Here is a 20278-nt window from a genome sequence, read left to right on the forward strand (position 1 = left end):
AAAATAGAAACAGTGTTTTTCTTTTGCATGATAAAAGCAGAAAATAAAAATATCCTCTAGTCCTCTCTCTGGATAAAACTGTGGTTAACAGTGTGACTATATGAAGGTTCAAGGCCATGCCTTGAACCTTCTCATAAAACCTGCCTCTCATAAAACCTTCCCTGGGTTGTCCCTGTTGATGTGCAGTGTATAGAGCCTCTTACTCTGCTCTGTGTTCGCTGTTTGGTTCTTATCTCTTGAGGAGTGTAAGCTTCTTGAGCAAGAAAATGTGCCTTCCTATCCCTAACAGCACGTAACACTCATGCACATTATGGGTGCCCAGATCAGATTTGTCTTTCTCCTGCCTTTTCAGAATCACGTATGCTGTGTGTACACTGTGCTCAGCTTATTGATCTTCGGAGTGTCATGTGTGATGAGTTTGTGATTGTTTTCTCAGAGATGATGTGGGCACACTGGCTGTTGTTTTGTTTTTTAAAGGGGATGTGGTAATGTGATTTGTTTTGACTTCTCTTTTGTTGTAGTTCATTCAGTAGATCTGAAGAAATCTGTTCTCCCACCTAGTTGTTGAGACATTACCGATCACATACAGTTCCTCTATATGTCTCACTAATTTCACATAGATATTAAATCTCACATAAAATCTTTAGTGGGAAAAGAAGTTTTTAAATTTTAAAATCACCTGTTTCTTTTTTTGTAGCACATTTTAACGTAATCTTGAAGATGCAGTAGAAAAAAATCTTTGTAAATGTGGATATGATGCATATTACTGCTTAGATTAATAAAAACTGAAAGCATATTTTTAGGGTAACTCTTTTTGTTATTTTTAATGTTCTAAACCTATAAACATGTGGTCCTTCACCGGATTGACTTTTATACTTTTATCTTTATGTAGGTTAGAGTGAATCTGGGCAGAAAATCCTCCCAGTTTACTTTCTGTTTGAAATGTTATGTTCAAACATTTCTTTCACTTGTTTTAAATTAGGAAAACAGAGCTCCCTTTGAGGTATCTGCCTCAGGTAACTCTTAGGGTACGATGAATAAAAATCTTGGAATAAACTCATTTCATGATGTGAATTGTTTGCTAGCGTCTAAAGCTGATCAGGGATACTTATTCTGGGATTCTTGGATGGCTTTTCAGACTGCACAAACCTTCCGAAATGTGCTAAGTTCATGCATGTATGTATGTTCTTCTGTGGAGTGTGCTCATAGCCATATCGTAATCTTAATTGAGTTTATGGATTCTAAAGTATTAACTTCCCACATAGCCTGTAGTGCAAATGCTGTGATTATCTAGTTTTTCTGGCATAATGTTTATACCCACGGGGACGTATTAAAAGCTTGTAGTTTGTGTCCTGTTGGTCAGCGTGGATCCTCTAAAAGGAAAGGACAGATCGTACACAAGTACCATCTCCCTGCTTACCACTCCCTGCACCCCCATCCCGCGACTCACGTCACTTGGGTCCTCAACATCCTCTCACCCTCAGTCGCTAGTGCCTATTTCTAGGCCATGGGAATTGTGGCTGACAGTTCTGGTCGCCATGCTGAGCCCTACCTAGACCTGGTTGCTGTCCGTGGTTGACTGTGTCTGCTCTTAATTGTTGGTTCTTTTTGGTGCTGGGCTGTCATTTTTTGTGTTCTTTCCATTGGGATGAGTGTTTTACCAGCGTTCCAGCCTCCCCTCTAGTTTGTTCCTTCTAATTTTGTATTGGAGTGGGTCACTGGATAACCTGGCTTGTTGGAATTATTTATTGAATTGAGGCATTGAGTGAGTGGGGGGTCTGAGGGTGCCAACAGTAGAGTGATGTACTTTGACTTTGTGACAGCTGTTCTTGGCAATCAGTGGTGGTTTTTTCCCTTACTGTTTGGTTTTGAAATTTGAGTTCTAGAGAGTAGTTGGGGCTAGGTTATGTCCCTGTGTAAGTGCAGGCATCCACAGGGAAGCTCTGATTCTTTTGGAATTGTCACAGATTCAGTGTAAGTGATTTCTTTCCTTGTATAGGTTTATTCTTTGTATTTCAATTAAAAATGATTTGGAAGCCCTTTCTAAAGCTATATAATAAAACATGGAAGAAAGCTTTAAAGCATTAGATATTCCCTTGCTTGCTTCCTGACTCCTGCTGGGTGAATGTTTCATTTGATGTGGCTGGTACCCCTCTCTGTTGGTCATTAGGTTGCGCCCAACGATGAAGCTGTGGTGACGCTGTTATGTGAATGGGCTGTGAGCTGCAAACGGTCTGGCAAGCACAGGGCCATGGCCGTGGCAAAACTCCTGGAGAAGAGGCAAGCAGAAATTGAGGCAGAGGTAGGTTCCATTTTCTTTCTGCTTGTTGAATGCGCTAATGTAAAAAATACTGTTTTGGGGAAGATCATTTTCTCATACCCTCATTATGTTATTCTTTTGCTCTTGAGGAAAAAAGGGAGGATGTAAAAATTCACATAAGGAAGGTTCTCATAGTAGAATCTCTCTAAATTGATGCAGCCATTTATATTCTGAACTAATTTAAAAATGGTGTCTTTTAAAATAAAACTTTAGCCTGGGCACAATGGCTTACACCTGTTATAATCCCAGTGGTTTGGGAGGAGAAGGCAGGAAAATCTCTTGAGCCCAGGAGTTTGAGGCTGCAGTGAGCAATGATGGTGCCACTGTACTCTAGCCTGGTTGATAGAGTGAGACTCTCTCTCTACAAAAGTAAATCAAAGATAAAATTATAAAATTTTAGCATCTGATTTAGAACAAAGAAGTTTCTTTGCTATGTTGAAATATGCGTATACACAGCATACATACACATGTGCAATATACATGTGCAAATGTGTATAAGACATACCAACTTTTATGAAATTTACAACTACATATTTTAGTGGATTTGGATATACTTTCTTGAGGCAGTTATGATTATGATATTATAAATACCAATTTGTTTTGCTTTTGAGATTATATTCTGGTCCCAGAGAGAGCAATTACAGCCTTGAAAGTAAATTATAAGGGAGAAAGCAAAACTAAGTTCGTCAACATTGCTTTTATTGCGGGGAATTTTCTAAGCAGGCCTTCTTTTCTGCCTGTGACTGTTAGCAGGGATGGCTATGGGGAATGTGTGTATATCATCTGACCAGGTCCTTGTCATCTGTCACCTGGCAACTTTGAGGCATCTTACCTCATCTCTCTACTTCCTCTACACAGCAACTGCCAATGTTTTCAAAATGTAAATAGATTACATTGTCCCCTTACTAATACTCTCTGTGTCTCCTGACTGGCCTTTGTGGCATCTCCTGAGCCACCTCAACTGCCTTTTCCACCTCATCTTGTGCCCTTCTCCCCGGGGTCACAGCTCCATTCACCTTGGTACTTCTACCCCTTCAATACGGAAAACACACTGTGTCACCTTGAGGCCTCTGCTCTTGTTGTTCCTTCTAGGTGGCAGACTCTGTTCCCAAGTCTGCATGGCCAGCCTCTTCCTGGCATTCCCGTTTGAAGAAGTGTTCCTTCCTTTCCAGCATTCCTAGCTCAACATGTGTCACCTGGGAAGATCTTCCATCACTACGTGAACAAAGTTAACAGCGTCTACCCCTCAAGCACTCTTTCTCACGTCACTGTTGTACTTTCCTTGTTGCAGTGCACATTCATCTAGTTAATCTGCTTATTGTTTCATACCTAGCTTCCCCCTCTAGAAGGTGAGCTGGACAGGAGAAAGCTCACTCATCTTGTTCAGTGTTGGGTCCTTGGCACAGAATAGTGCTCCTTGCATAGTAGATGCTCAGAAGATGTTTGTTCCTTGACTGGATGAGCCTTAGCTGGCTCTCTGTGTTGCTGATAATACACCTCCTTCTTGTGAAGCTAGTAAAAATGAAATAGGAAGAACATTTTATAGACATTTTTTTCTTCCTGTTAGGAAAGTTGTATTCACCAAAAACAGAAGATCATATTGTTGAAACTGGGACTTGAAGATACTGATGTTCAGGTGTAAGCTAAATGACCCATCGTACAGTGTACAAATTAGGAAAAGCCTTTCATTGCTTTTCTTCCATACATTATGAATAGTTGGACTATTCTGTGGTGAATTGCAGTCCATAAACTTCAGCAGCTAAAATGAAATTTCTCAAACATTTCATTGCTCCTTCTGTATTGTGTTTTTTTACACCACTTTTCTCCTGCCTCTATTCCAGACATACAAACATACACATTCCACTTTCAGAAGAGGTTCACATATAGATTACCCTGTAATTTTAATAGCCTAAGTGTATCTATATCTAAAAGTGTATTATTTCAGGGATATTTAAAATAATTGATTTTTTGTTAAACATCACCATCTTTAAAATTTGACCTTCACAAAGAGAGAGAGATTGGAAAAATATGATATTCTTAACATAATTAATATTCTTGATATTAAAGAGTAATGAAAATGGGAATTATCAAAGGAATATAACAAAGAATAGAAAACAAGGTTCTGGTCTTGTGTAAATTTTGTCTTTAAGAAAATAGAAGTTAAATAACTTCCATAGAGGTATTTCATGAACTGTGCACATTCCCAAAGGCTCTGAGAGATCTTATTGGTGGAATGTGATGAATAAGTGAAAGAATATTCTTAGGGGAATCATGTTAGCATTCTCATTTGATACCATGTTTCTCCAAACACACTAATAAGTAAACCCTTCTGACAAAAACAATTCAATAATATATGCCCCAATATTTTTCAGAGAGAATACAGTTAAACATGAACTATTTAAAAATGAAGACAACCTGAAATTATTTTTAGCAATTTTGCGTAGGGATAATGAATAGTTTGTTGTACCATATTTAGTGGGCACTCATAGAATACTGTGCAGAGTTTATAATTCACATGAATAATGTTTTTCAGGGGTGTTTTTTGAAATCATTTGAGTCGTTCTGGGGTAGTTTTTTCCAACTTTTAGAAATTATATTCATCTGAGATGCATGGTCCCTTAAATAGGTACAGACATATCAATTAATTTTACATGTTTTACCTGAGCACTTAAATGTTAGTAACAAATTAACAAATTCATGATCCATTATGACTATAATTCTGTAATTAACTTTGCTTATTTATTTTTAATCTGTAGAGATGTGGTGAATCAGAAGTCTTAGATGAGAAGGAGTCTATTTCTTCGTCCTCTCTTGCTGGATCCAGTTTGCCTGTTTTCCAGAATGTGCTGTTAAGGTTTTTAGATACACAGGCCCCCTCTTTGTGTAAGTACAGAAAGCTCTTTGCCTCTAGATCTTAAATAAGGGATTGATTTTTTTGTTTAAAGCTGATTCCTTTTTTAAAAATTTGGATCTTATTTAATATTCTTGGCACTGAATATAATGTATGTTTTACTGAGCAAAATTTTGTGGCATGTTTTTTAATGGAGACTTTTAGGCAATTTTAAAATCAGTCAAGCTTCAAAGACTTTAAAATAATTTTTAAAAGTCACCTCACTCTTTCATGTAAGGAAGTAAGGTCCTGTGACATTTGTCTGTATATTGATTGTGATTTGGAATTTTCTCTTTTTTAGTAGTTTTCTAAATTTCTGATTTTCTAGTTCCTGCTCTTAAATATGGTGGTGGGGGGAATCAAGCAACAGTACTCTATAGCCAGAGACATGGTACAAGGAAGTAATTTATAGATGCCTGGCTGCTTCGCTACACTCTCTGGGATGTTTATGTCATCTCAAGCTCTTTTTCTGCCTTTTTAGTGAGGAGTTCAGGGTTTCTGAAGCAGCCACCCGGTGGGTTCAGACTGTGGTGAACACTTGAAATACTGTGTGAACTATGAAGCTCATAGCCTTGATATTATTCTGAGATTTTTCATATGACAAAATGCAGCAGGGAGGATCTTAAGATAGACAACAGAAAAATGGCAAAAAGTAAAAAGCAATAGAAAGGGGAGAAAAAGGTTGGGGAGGAGGAAGTTGCTTGTGAAGAAAGAGGTAAAGCAACAACAAACAGTACCCTTTTGAGTCCTCTGAGGAGGGGCCTCATATTGGGTTGAGTGAGACCTGCAGGTGAGGTTCTTTGAGACAAGTGGCTCTCAGTTATTTGGTGGCTTCTAGGCTAGAAGGAGAGCAAGCGCTGGAGCTAATCTAGTGGTTGGAATATAGGGAGGAGTAATTCTTGGAAAAGGAAGCAGAAAAGTGAAAGGACAGAAGAGATCCCTGATAGCAGAAAGTATATTGTCAGGCATGAAGTTAGCAGTTCTAACTTACCTTGTATCCTGGGGGAGACAGACATTTGCCCTTTGCTTGCCTCATTTCTTCCCCATTATTGTTCTCTCTTTAGGAAAAACTCCTTACTCCTGTGCCTTTGCTAGTTCATCTCATTTACTGTCTGTCAGAAAAAGCTGGTCTGTTCTCTGAGAGAGGCTGCTCATCACTGAGTTTGGTAGGGAGCAAGAGGAAACATTTAGGCTCAAGGTTTAGGGAACTGAGCTTAAGCTTCCTTGGATAAATGTGTCTCCTATTGGTGTTTGTGAATGTGATGGTTGCAAGGATTGAGCTTTGCAGGTTAGTCTTAAAAATTTTGAATCTTATCTTAAAGGTATAGACACAAAACTTTAGAGTGCAGTGACAGTATTGAAAGTCATAATGTGAGTTAAATAGGCTAGTTATGAATAAAAATAATCTGCCGAGCTCCATCTTTGTGTTCTTTTTATTCAGTTGTTCCTTTTTCTTTTCAGTGGATCCTGCTTACATTTTTTCAAACACCATTTAAATTGTGGTTCAGTTGTAAAATTTCCTTTGAAAATGTGCACCCATATTCTCACAACTGCACACACTCAAGCTAGAAAAAGCCATCATGAACTGTTCTATTAGTAAAACCAGAGGACAGCAGTCTAGTCCTCTTGTCTTTTTTTCTGATCCTGAAATTTTGCTTGTTTACGTTAATACTTGAATGGCTATTCAGGACTACTATCTTTTTTTTTTTTGATACGGAGTTTCGCTCTTGTCACCTAGGCTGGAGTACAGTGGCGTGATCTTGGCTCACTGCAACCTCCGCCTCCTGGGTTTAAGCAATTCTCCTGCCTCAGCCTCCCAAGTAGCTGGGCTTACAGGCATCCGCCACCGTGCCCTGCCAATTTTTGTATTTTTGGTAGAGACGGGGTTTCACCATGTTGGCCAGGCTGCTCTCGAACTCCTGACCTCAGGTGATCTGTCTACCTTGGCCTCCCAAAGTGCTGGGATTACAGGCGTGAGCCACCGCACCTGGCCAGGGCTACTATCTTTAAACTTGTAATCACGTTTACCATACTGGATGTTTTTCAATTATAGTGGGACAATCAAAACCTGCCTGTCAGTTCTGCCCAAAATTCTAGTGCCTCAGTAAATCTTCCAATAGATCTTTTTTTCCCCAAAAAGATTGATTGTGAAAAGTAATGAAAATATTAAACCTTAGTAATTAGTTATTTTTCTGTCACCTAGTCAAGGAATTCTTGATTGAATTTGTTTCTCTATAGCGGACCCAAACAGTGAATGTGAAAAGGTGGAATTTGTGAACCTGGTGCTGCTCTTCTGCGAGTTCATCCGCCATGACGTCTTCTCCCATGACGCATACATGTGTACCCTCATATCTCGAGGAGATCTGTCAGTCACTGCCTCAACCCGACCGCGGTCACCAGCAGGGGAAAATGCAGACGAACACTATTCAAAGGACCATGATGTAAAAATGGAGGTACGGCCCTGGATACGATGCCCCGCTTTCCCAAAAACTAAACTCTACTGGGAATCACATTCAGATGGGTCACATAGTAGTAGAAGAGTGATGGCTTTTTGTTGTATTCTTTTGCCCCAGTGGTTATTTATCTCTATATCTCAAGCGGGAAAGATATTTACACTGTAGCTTCTTATGTCTTCCAGAATTTCCCTTTGGATGCTATAAAACTGGAATGAAAATATTTGACGGGATTTTTCATAGGATTGAAATTACGTACTTTCAGTTCTAGATGTTTCTAATCTCTTAGTTTTTCTTTAAGATCGTATCTCAAAACTGGACTTGTTTTGACCTTTAAGTGTCAGCTGAGTTTTCATTCTAAGAATCATCTTTTCCCTAATGTAGCATTCATTACTTATATCACTCTTTTATTCATAATGGGAAATTCTGTGTTAGTCACAACACATATTTTCATTTCACTTAATTAAAAATTTAATCTCTATTTCTCAAATGTTATAGAAGTGACCTTTTCAACAAATTATTTTATGCTATGAGCGTGACTTTATAATTTTCTGCCAAATTCTGGTATATTGGATATTTTGGATATTGTTCCAGATACTTACTGAAAGTTTCAAGGCAAAAAAGATGGAGGTGGTGATGGGAAGTTGTAGAAAATGACGAGAACTTGTGACAATTGCTTAAAAACTGGCAGTTTAGGCCAGGCATGGTGGCTCATGCTTATAATCCCAGCACTTTGGGAGACTGAGGCGGGCATATCACCTGAGGTCAGGAGTTTGAGACCAACCTGACCAACATGGAGAAACCCTGTCTGTACCAAAAATACAAAATTAGCCGGGCATGGTGGCGTGTGCCTGTAGTCCCAGCTACTCGGGAGGCTGAGGCAGGAGAACTGCTTGAATCTGGGAGGCGGAGGTTGAAGTGAGCTGAGATTGCGCCATTACACTCCAGCCTGGGCAACAAGAGCAAAACTGTCTCCAAAAAAAAAAAAAAAAAAATACCCTGACAGTATAGGCAATATACCATTATTTTTAAGAAAAACAGTAGCTATACTTATAATTAAAAACCTGGTAGTAGAATTGCAAACATGGATTCATAGTTCATACTGTTAAGATTTATTTTCAAAATGGTGTCGGCTTAAAAATATTTAAACACTTTTCTTACCTTATTGACAGTAGAAATTACAAGGCTAAAAACTGAAGTTCTTTGACCTGTTTACATGTTTTCTATCCTCCTGCTTTTTCTTTTCTATTCTATAGATATTAAAGTGTCTTGTATCTCAGATATAGTCTTATATTTTTCTTAATAAGAAGAGTTGGTTAAAGTATGTGATGGGAAATAGCCCAAGGAAGGAAATTATGAACACTTGTTTTTAATCAGGATGTTTGTGTGCTCTTCTCTTAAAATATCATGGAAGTTAAATTTTCTCATCATGAGGGAAAAGAATGTGACTGTTCAAAGCAAGGCATGTCTCAAAGCTTCCTTGAGTTTGCGGGGAAGAAAACAATATGGGGAACAAAAGACAGAGATGGTTAAAAATCCCACTGTCATGTTTTAGCTTCAGTTCCTTGATGAACTCCAAAACTTACTATTTTACTTTCTTTCTCTGGCGATTATCAGGAACAGAGTATTATGGCGCATATGGGCATTGACTCAGGAACCACTAACATTTTTGATGAAGTAGACAAGAGTGACTTTAAAACTGACTTTGGTTCGGAATTTCCAGTAGGTTCAATCTTTGATTCTTATTGACGGTTAAGAATTAACCCACCCCCATCCCAGCCTGTCTCGATCCTTCTGTTTCTCAGAATGACTTGTGCATTTGTGTTATGTAATCTTACCATATTCCTCCTTTGGTACAATTATCATCTGACACAATTGGGTCATCCTCAGTTTTGGTTGCATGGCCTACTCTGTGAATTCTAACACTCCTGTCCTCCTAGTTGGCTGTCTGACTCTTTTGTTCATTTTGAGGTCATCATCATCTCATTAATGTGTGAATGTAGTTTCACCATGACAGTCCATGTTGATTTGCTATGTGTATCTTCAGCTTCTATATAATAGCTTTGGTGGCTTTGGGCTTATTATACATCCTTCTACTTTATTTCAGTATAATTATAATGTGTTCTTCCTCATGAATCACAATATATAACTTTAAAAAAATACTGTTTGGAGTACAGACCAAAATCTTTATGTCTATTATTCATTAGTCTTACTAGTTTATTATTATGTATATGTTTCTGTAGGAAATGTAGCCCTATGAGGAAAACGCTTACCCATAATTCTGCTTTTATCTTTAGCTTTCCAGGTAGTGTAGACACATTCCTTATGTGTGTGGTTGTTATTTTCTCATCTACAAAATGGAGGGGTTGATCACAGATTCGTACTGATCTGAATATGAATTTTGTGGAAATTAACAAAATTTCTTCATATTTTTTGCTCAGTGGTGAAGTAGGAAAAGGTGTATAAGTGTCTTATATGTGTGTTTTGGTGTGTAGCACTGTGGTTTGGTTTTGCTTGCTTTCATTTACAATCTCCAACATTTGTTTTACATGACTTAGATTTTTTCTCCTATGCCTGGAGAGTCCTGTGAGAATGCCAACACTTCCTTGGGCAGAAGAATGTCAGTTAATTGTGAGAAGTTGGTGAAGAGGGAAAAGCCAAGGGAATTAATTTTTCCATCTAATTACGACCTCCTTCGCCACTTACAGTATGCAACACATTTTCCTATACCTCTGGTAAGTCATTGCTTCAGTTAATCTACACCCTGATTATTTTATTATAAGATCAATAACTGTTGAATGTCAGATTATTCAACTATTTTCTTGACTAATACATAATGATAGCAGGTGAATTTTTTGCATTTGCTCCTGCCTCTGTTCTAATTCTGATCTTAAGCTTATGTACTGATGTTGTCCAAATTTGTAGTGATATTAGTGGCTAATTAGAATTAGAAAATGAAATTTTCTATATTAGTATCCTTTTATTAAAGAGCATTTGAGTCACTGGAGGTGATGTCTAAATGTGTTTTTTTTTTTTCTTTCCTTTTTTTTTGGGACGGAGTTCTGCTTCTGTTGCCCAGGCTGGAGTACAGTGATGCGATCTTGGCTCACCACAATCTCTGCCTCCCAGGTTCAAGTGATTCTCCTGCTTCAGCCTCCCTAGTAGCTGGAATTACAGGCACCCACCACCATGCCTGGCTAATGTTTTGTATTTTTAGTAGAGACAGGGTTTCACCATTTTGGGCAGGCTGGTCTCAAACTCCTGACCTCAGGTGATCCGCCTGCCTCGGCCTCTCAGAGTGCTGGGATTACAGGTGTGAGCCACTGTGCCAGGCCTAAATGTGTTTTAATTTGAAAGAAAATTTACTGAGTAACTTTTATGTACACTGTATTATGGTAGGTACTTCTAGTCAGTAAGAATTGTGAGGCATAGGAAAAATGGGAGACAAACAACTATAAATGGCAAGCTCTCAAATATGTGCAATAATTGAGTAAAAACTCAAATTCTCACTGGAAGGTGAGCCAGTTGATATTTCTGGGCACCTTCCACTCTCAAAGAATGAGTATTGGAGAGAACTAGAGCATTTTAGTTGAAAAATTGGGTAAGACTTCATAGAGGCTTGTACAAGATAGGCTTGGATTTGGACTGGTTGAATTTAAGAATTGTATAGCAAATGGGAAATGCTTGGCAGGAAGTTTACCGTTTGAGTCTTAGCAAAGTGATGTGCTTTATTCTAAAGGGTAACAAAATTGGTTTCTTAATATTAGAAATAAAAATTGGGTCAAAATTTGAAAAAAGTTTATTCTTGGGTTCACTAACTTTTTTCTGGATTTTTATTTTAAGTGCAATTTCAGTGAGTCATTTTTTTTCATTGAGTATTACTTTTACATATAAAAAGCATAATTGGGTCAGGAGCGCGGCTCACGCCTATAATCCCAACACTTTGGGAGGCCGAGGTGGGCAGATTACGAGGTCAGGAGATCGAGACCATTTTGGCTAACATGGTGAAACCCTGTATCTGCTAAAAATACAAAACATTAGCCAGGCGTGGTGGTGGGTGCCTGTAGTCCCAGCTACTTGGGAGGCTGAGGCAGGAGAATGGCGTGAACCCGGGAGGCGGACCTTGCAGTGAGCCGAGATCACCCCTGCACTCCAATCTGGGCAACAGATCGAGACTCTGTCTCAAAACAAACAAACAAAAGTAAATATAGGTGTATTATGTTATTTCCTGGGTATCTTCTAGGAGTTTTGATCTGCAAAACTAAGTATTCTGTTTGTTTGTTTATTTATTTATTTATTTTGGTATTTTGGAATATCTCCTGAAATGACTTTCAGAATTACCAAACCCATATATTTTTTTCTTATTACCATTAAAAGTCTCTTTTTTTTGTAATTTTTCTATGTCCAGGGCCATTTCAAAACTTGTCAAATGATCAAACCCATATTTTTTTCCTTATTACAATTAACAATCCGTGTTTTGTTAATTTTTCTATGTCCAGGGATGTCATTTATCACTGCCTGAATAATATCTATAATTTTCAACTGTCACCTATAGACATTATTCATTTACATTATAATGGAATAACCTCACAGTTTATTTAGGGGAGCAGAAAGGGTAGCCTTATATTTTAGAGATGTATCCTAAAGAATTTATAGATGAACTATCATGTCTGGGATTTGTTTTTAAAATATTCAGGGTAAAAAAGGGAGACGATATTAACATCCAGAGTTTATTTAATAGTAATATACCAATGTTAACTTCTTAGTTTCAACAAATGTACTGTGGTTCTCTTAAGTCATTCACATTAGAGGAAACTGGCTGAATGGGTATGGAACTCTGTGTACTATTTTGCAACTTCTCTGTAAATTGGAAATAAAAATTTATTTAAAAGAAAGAATAAAGGGGGGGATGATAAATTAAGCAAAGACGGCAAAATGTTGAAAAGGGTTGAAACTGGTTGAATGGTTGAGGGCTATGTGTTCCTTTCTTGGGTAAATGGAGCTTTGCAGGTCTCTCTCCCAGGTGTCTGGGTGTCAGAGCAGGACCCTAAGCCTCAGCTTCTTTATTCTGTTGTTCCCGTGACCTTGGTTTTACAGCCTTTCCCTGCATTTAACATTCTGCTTCCTTGGAAGAAAGAGCTTAAATGATTTTCAGTGACCATGTGTCATAATGAATCATGAGATAATTTAACTATAACAATTTGTGAAAGAACTGCTAGACAACTGATATTGTAGGATACATTTTTTAATAGCTTTCCACCACCGGTTGCCCTAAACTCCCTGTTACCATGAGTGCAATTCAGAAGAAGCCAAAGGATATGCTAATATAACACTGACATTAGGAATGCTACTGTCTGTTATTTTTCCCTTAATGAAGAGAGAAAATCTGACTAGCTTCTCATGCATGTAAGGAAACTATAAAAACATAGTTAAGAAAAGTGTTTTCTATCTCCCCGTATCTCATATGGGGCCCTACTAAGTGAAGACCAAGGAGAAGAGGATTAAAGGAGGCTTGACCAAAGATTCAGAAAAATAAAGTAGTTTCATGATGCTATTCTGTGAATAATACTTGATCTGCCCATTAGTGAACCATGTTTCCTAGACTACCAGCAAACACAGGTTCTAGTGGATAGGCATTCTATCAGCCTGCAGCTGAGGTAAGTCATTTACACTGTGTCAGATGTGTAAGGCTGCTGGAGTTTCTGTCATTACCATTAGCTAGCTAGAATTGTATAGCATTATCTTGTTGTATGTTTTATAATAGGCACTTTATGTATTTTCTCGTTTATTATTCACTTCAGAGTCAGAATATATTTATGGAATTGTAGATAGGATTTTCAAGCTTTAGAAAATAATTTGTGAAATGCAAAAATGAGTTTGGAATCAAACTCGTTTTCCTAGCTTCCAGGAACACCATTTTTTAATCATTGCAGCTAATGCAAATGGATTTACCAGCTGTTTTTATATGGGCTTATTTTACTAATGAAATAAAAAACACAAAGTCATCATGTATGGTTATCTAAATTTTTCCAATATTCTTTTTCCTAACAAGTCTTTTATTTAATGCTGTGTATTCTTTCTGCATCACCAGCAGTGGAGAGAATTTGATCAGAGTTGTGACTCTGAGAGCTGGAGTCACCTTATACTTTATCGTTATTTATTGATTGATTGATTGATTGATTTTTGAGATGGAGTCTCACTCTTTTTGCCCAGGCTGGAGTGCAGTGGGGCAATCTTAGCTCAATGCAACCTCTGTCTCCCAGGTTTAAGTGATTCTCCTGCCTCAGCCTCCCAAGTAGCTGGGATTACAGGCATGTACTATCACGCAAGGCTAAATTTTGTATTTTTAGTAGAGACGGGGTTTCACCATGTTGGCCAGGCTAATCTCTAACCCTTGACCTCAAGTGATCCGCCCGCCTCAGCCTCCCAAAGTGTGTGAGCCACCACACCCGGCTGGAGTCACCTGTACTTTAAACTGGGGCCCTACATGGAGTCAGGCTCATCTTTCTGGACCTGGGCAGCGCTAAGTAGCTCAGCCCATGCTACATTCCTAACATGGCCTTGCTATGTGAAGTCAGTGTATCTGTTTTGTAAAGACCATCTGACTGGTGCTGTTTTACCATTGATGTGCTATCGATGTGATTTTCTAGTTCCAAAAACACTCGTTTCAGTAATTAGTATAACTTAACTCCCTCTGAAATATTCTAGGGTCTCTGTTTCGTATTATTCAAAATAGAAATGAGAAGTCACTAAATTTATTATTACTAACATCAGGAAGCCTTTATTGTAACCTATAGATAGAATATAAGTACAAATAATACATTAAAGATTGTCTATATTTTTCAAGACTTTTTATAAATAAAAGTTTTTGATTGTGTTAGAAAAAAATGAGACATTAAAAAATGAAGGAGTAATGAGCTGAAAGACTACCATCTTTTGAAGTGATGGATTAGAAATAAAATAGGCATAAGTAGTTTTATGTAAGCTGCATTTTTTAAAGTAATCTGAAAGGCTTTAAAATTAAGTTGCTGGTGGGCTTTCTGGTAACTTACATGGAAATTATTTTTTATATTTTTATCAAGAAGTCAGTTCCAGGCATTTAAATGAATAACTCATGAATACCTTTGGGTCTATGTCATGGGCCTCTTTTGCATTTCAAGGATATTGCAGGATTTTACATTCGTTCAATGAGACTCTTTAGTTTTTTGTACAAATATTTGGGTTAATGAGTAGCAACAAGTCTAACAATAAAGCTTGACTTGCATTTAGAAACAGGATTTCTAAGTAAACCTATCCATATTTGCTAGCTAATTGTATTTTTTCTTACTTTTTTTTTCTCCCCCTCTTTCCAAGCTGTATTTAATTTTACGGTCCAGTAAGGCAGAATTGGTAGCACAAAAAATGCTGTCTTTTATGCATTATTTTCACATCTTAAGTTTTCTTTCTGAGCCTTGGTCTCTTTAGGTGAGGCAAAAGTCTCAGTGACCTTTGAGCGAAATGCTTTTGAGAGATGATAGTACAGGATAGGATCAAAGCACAGGTTCGACACAGCCAGGAGCAGTGTAGCCTCTTTGGCTTTGAAGAGTGAAATCCTGGTTGAGCAATCAGTTATGACTTCTGTCTGGCTGAGGGTGTATGGGATTCGGACAATGTGGTAAGGAACAAAGCATATGATGTAGCCCGTGGTCACTAAAAGTATGTTGATGAGAGCCTTTTTCACATTTGGATAATTTTCATTATCTTTGTTTCTGTAGAGCTGTCGAATTACAAGGCAACTGGATATTAAAATGATGGCTGAGAAATTTAAAAATATTGCTACACATATGAAATTTGTCAGCAAATGCCAATTTCTTCCAAATTCCTTTTTAAACTCCATACAACCCACATTTGACTTTTCCTTGATGTCTTTGATGGGAATCATCATATTTGGCACCATTATAAGAAGGACCATTAGCCACACAACCGTTGATATCATTTTGGCAAATCCAGGTTCTTGTATTCGGTAGATCTTGCAGCTGTGTGTCAACTGAAGACAGCGATCAATGCTGACAAATGCTAAGAAGATAATTGATAAGTACATATTGATATAGATGAGGCAGGCTGTTACTTGGCAGTGGAATATCTTCAGTTTCCAAGGTGCCACACCCAAGTCAACAACAATTTTCACCGGTAATGCCAGAGTAAGCAGGAAATCAGCTGTAAGCAAATTAATTAAGTAGATGCTCACACACCTGTGATTCGTATTCTTCTGTATAAAAGCCCAGGTTGCAAAACAACTTCCAATAATTCCAACAAGGAAAACTAAATAAAAAAAATATGTGAATGGCTCCAGATCTTTATAAACTGGGCAAAAGAACGAACTGTTTGTCATCTTGAGGGAAAGTAAGGATGACTTCTAAGACTCTGTAAAATAAACAAGGAAAGGGAGGTTAGTAATTAAAATTAGCAGCTATTTTCTTTAAAAGACATTTGTCTTCATAATACCATTGTATTTCTAGTTTTTAGAATTTTAGTGGTGAACTTGCCAGACCATGTGGCCTGGTGAGAACATACTAGGTTGTGAAGATGCCTGGGTTTTCCATTGTCTGATTTTGTGACTTTCAGGAAATCCCATGCAGGTTTGCTTTTGGTAGGGATATTTTCAACCTCAGGTTTTTCCATTCGGGTAGTTCTTGTTACCAGTTGGGTTGGAAGTTAGTTTGCAGAGGAGATAAGTGAACTGAGATTCTGAGAAGTAGAGAGAGGAAACTAGGGTTGTGGTTGGGCCTGAAGAGGCTTTTTTTCTTGTTTTGTTTTTTGTTTTCCATAGATTCATGTAGCTCCTAAGGCTTGGAGAACACAAGCTGACCGGGGAAGTAAGGAGTTGATGGAAAATTGTCTCCAGCCTGGTTGTGAGACTCTGTCTCAAAAAAAAAAACAAAAAACAAAAAAACACACACACAAAAAACCACAGTTACCAGAACATGGATGTAAGTTTGTAAGTTCATTCATTACAAAATCCTTGGAGAAAGGTTTATTTATATTAGTATCAAAACATGTGACTTCAACACTTGAGTTTTTTTTTTTTTTTCTTTCATTGTGGGTTTTGAAGCAGTTAAAAGCCCAGAAGCATAAGACATACCCTTAGAACTACTGTGATCGCCACTAATAATGACAGTGAAGTCTTGTCATGTCCCTCCCAAATCTGGAACATTGAGTGGGTTTAGTTAAACTGATAGGGCTCCCTTTGACCTGGTCTATTCAAACTCACATGCTTAGAGCTAAGGGTACATTAGTAACCTTTCTGGTGCTGCCTGTTGGTGTGGGTCCTCCTTTTGCATATTAAACAATGTTCTTTTGTTTTAAAGACCTCAAGATTATTTTTGTATTTTAGCAAGAAAAAATTTTATGCTATAATATAACCTTTTTAAAAGTAGCAAATAGTTATAGTGACCAACATAGAAGGCCAGATCAGCTACTCTGTAAGCGCCCTTTAATAAGAGAATAAAACTTCTGACGTCTTTCTAAATTTTAATTTCCCCAATTAGTTAATGATCCTTTGTGTGCATTTGTAATGAAACAATGTATGCAAACAGATGAATAAGGCAGATGTACACAAAGCTTTCTAAATTCAAGTGCTGCTTAAAGGCTACATGCCCTTTCTCTTTCCCTACCTGAGTTAGCATGTTAGAGTCCATGAATAATGTAATTCTTTACCAAACTTGATGAAAATAATTAAGCAGTTGGTTTGTGTCTGGCATTATGCCAAATACTTTACATGTACTTATTTAACTTCTTATCATTTCCATAAGCTAGGTGTTGTTATTGTCCCTGCTTTATAGATGAGGAAACTGAGGCATAATGGGGTTACTTACCCGAGGTTACGTAACTGGTAAGATACAAAGCCAGGATTCCAACTCAGTCAGTCTGATCTCAGAATCACATTCAAAACCACCCCAAAACACTGCCTCAATAACAATAGTAAGATGATGATAGTAATGATGATGATGATTATTATATCTGCCAGGCTTTACTAAGGGCTTACTGTGTGGGCAGGAGCTATGTTCTAAACAATTTTTATGTAATAAAGCTGAAATAAACTATTCATTTTTAACTTTTTACCAAAATACTAAGAAAATAAGTTTAGGCTTTTCATGTATTTTGATGTTTTATGCATACAGCCACGCACATGCACACCGTACACACACACACACGCGTGCACATTTAAAAACAAAACCTAGGCCCTATCCAATAAGTTTAAACCAACTTTGCTCTCAAAGCTTCCATAACCTAGTTTCTCTCTACCATGTCTACTATCTCTTAATCCCAGATTAAGATTGGGATTGGTGGGGTCTCTACTGTTCTGTGTACCGTTCCTTCCTGCCTTTATACTTTTGCATGTGATAGAAATTTTGGAGTCATAGGATTTTAAGGATGGATGGAAACTTTATTGATAGCCTGTCGTCTAATCCCCAAGTCAGTTGAGGAGATTGAGGGCTGGCACTGGTGTGTTCCTCAAGTTTTCACAGCATGTTCAAGCAGGACTAGGATCTGCTCTTACTGGTGATCGTCTAAGCTCTCTGTCTTTATCCTTACTATTCCTGAATCCTGCTTATTCCAGAGCCTTCAGGAAGCTTCTCACATCTGAAAGCTACTCCAGGCTTTACTGATGTCCTTGGCGACCATGAATTTTGATAGTTACCATTTATTTGCACCTTGGAATTTTGAACATACTTTTCTTCTTTATGTGAAAAATTAGTATTTGTGTGCATTGATATTGTGTCACATCTTTGCTTATTGTTACTTTCTAAGGCCCTAGGATTTTGGCTTATGCACTTTTATTTCAAATATTACATAATAATAGTAACATAATGTGTTTCTTTAAGTGCTCCATTGCTTACACAACTATAAAATAAGATTATTGTGTCAATGAGACTTATATGGTAAAGAGAAGAATTAGAGTAATTTCTTTTTATTAATTTTCTCTGTAACTAGAACTGACTATACGTATTCACCGTACATGAATAATTTATTTGAAATGAATAATCATTCAATAATTCTCAAGAATCATGGAACATCTCACATTTCTCACATTTGTGTTTATGAACTTTTTTCTAAATTGCAGTGAAAAACAAATCTGTTTATTTAAATTTTTGCTTATGTAAATTAGAGGTTAAACTATTGTATAATAACATCCTGTGTTCTATGTCACAAGTTTGAGAATTAAGTGCTTATTAAATATTTTACCAGACAGTTACTTACCAGTGAAAATGTGAGATACTCAGAGGTAGTCCAACAACAACAATACAAGATTTTAACTGTCTCTGTAGTTTGGATAGAGTGCCCATTGCTTAGAAAATAAATAAACTGGCTGGGCACAGTGGCTCATGCCTGTAATCCCAGCACTTTGGGGGGCCGAGGTGGGTGGATCACTTGAGGTCAGGAATTCGAGACCAGCCTGGTCAACATGGTGAAACCCTGTTTCTACTAAAAATACAAAAATTAGCCACCACCATTACAGGCGGTGGCGGGCACCTGTAATCCAGCTACTCAGGAGGCTGAGGCGGGAGAATCGCTTGAACCCAGTATGTGGAGGTTGCAGTGAGCCGAGATCATACCACTGCTCTCCAGCCTGGATGAAAATGCGAGACTCCTCAGAAACAAAACAAAAGAAAAACAAAATAAAAGTTTATTAGATTTTCTATGGGAGTTGCAGTGGAATTTTCTTGAAATCACCTATTGTAATGTTTGTAGAGGAAAGTCATCTTAAAGCCTGTTGTTCCCGTTGTGAAGATCTACAACATGGCCTCTATCCACTCAGTTATAACATTGAGTTACTGAATAGTTATGCTCGCTCAGGTATTCAGTCTGGTGTCAGTTATCCTGTCTTTTGGAGACAGATGAATGGGTTCATCAGATACAAGAAAATTATAGTGTCATTCACAGCTAGGACCTATTTAGAGGTCCTAAAAATTGATGCTTTCTTATACAGCTTGGCTTTTTCTACTTATAAGCCTTAAATACTGAAAATCACAATTTTGTTTTCCATGGAAAAGCATTTGAGTATATTAAGTGTTTAAAAAGACATACCTGGGGCTATCTTCCGTGAGCCTCAGCAGGCCTTGCTGCAAGTCTTCAGAGAAGCAGGAGCTGTTTGGTTAGCCGCAGCAGTAGCAGCCCCATTGCAGGCTGCTGGCTTTACTAAAAATTTCCTTTCCTTTTTGTGTGGTTTTAAAATGTTGCATATTGACGTAGATGAAACTGTGGTTTGCAAGTAGCTTAACTTTATGAAGTTCTCCTAAAGAAGTTTTTTAAATATATACAATTTCATGTATGCTTTCTTAAGCAATTTACTTGTCATATTTTTTAGAGAAAAGATCTTCATTTGTCTATTTTAGTACCTAACCTTTTTTTAAAGTATCCAAGATGTGTTCTGTGTCATAATGATTTCAAAGAATATCACTCTTTATGCCTTGATGGGGATTAATAATTAAAGATATAAGGTGTTTATGCAATTATTTCTTCAGTATACATAGTAACACAGCATTTCAAAGTTAAAATTGAAAAAATAGTTGCGCTGTTTAATACCTGCTGAGACACCTATTATTAAAAAAGAGTAAACAAAAATGTATTTTA

At 37.5% G+C, this 20278-nt stretch overlaps 2 protein-coding genes across 4 annotated transcripts in view; one reads left to right on the top strand and one right to left on the bottom strand.

Moving 5' to 3' along the window:
• MED12L (mediator complex subunit 12L) overlaps window positions 1-20278 on the top strand; it is a 340860-nt gene that overhangs the window by 93713 nt on the left and 226869 nt on the right. For 2 of the 3 annotated variants that reach the window (XM_050779766.1, XM_050779767.1), the window contains 5 exons: window positions 2171-2302; window positions 5077-5203; window positions 7449-7663; window positions 9281-9385; window positions 10222-10398. In XM_050779766.1, coding sequence (XP_050635723.1) covers window positions 2171-2302; window positions 5077-5203; window positions 7449-7663; window positions 9281-9385; window positions 10222-10398 — 756 coding nt within the window. The remainder of the gene's footprint in view (window positions 1-2170; window positions 2303-5076; window positions 5204-7448; window positions 7664-9280; window positions 9386-10221; window positions 10399-20278) is intronic. The other variant, XM_050779768.1, reaches the window with a different exon arrangement.
• On the bottom strand, window positions 14084-19892 carry GPR171 (G protein-coupled receptor 171). Its single transcript, XM_050779797.1, has 2 exons — window positions 19733-19892; window positions 14084-16066 (listed from the first exon to the last, which is right to left on the bottom strand). The coding sequence occupies exon 2, from the start codon at window positions 16032-16034 to the stop codon at window positions 15075-15077; it is 960 nt and encodes a 319-aa protein (XP_050635754.1). The 5' UTR covers window positions 16035-16066; window positions 19733-19892; the 3' UTR covers window positions 14084-15074.

Source organism: Macaca thibetana, chromosome 2 (assembly GCF_024542745.1).
Source record: "Macaca thibetana thibetana isolate TM-01 chromosome 2, ASM2454274v1, whole genome shotgun sequence".
In the NCBI taxonomy this organism is placed as follows: Eukaryota; Metazoa; Chordata; class Mammalia; order Primates; family Cercopithecidae; genus Macaca; species Macaca thibetana.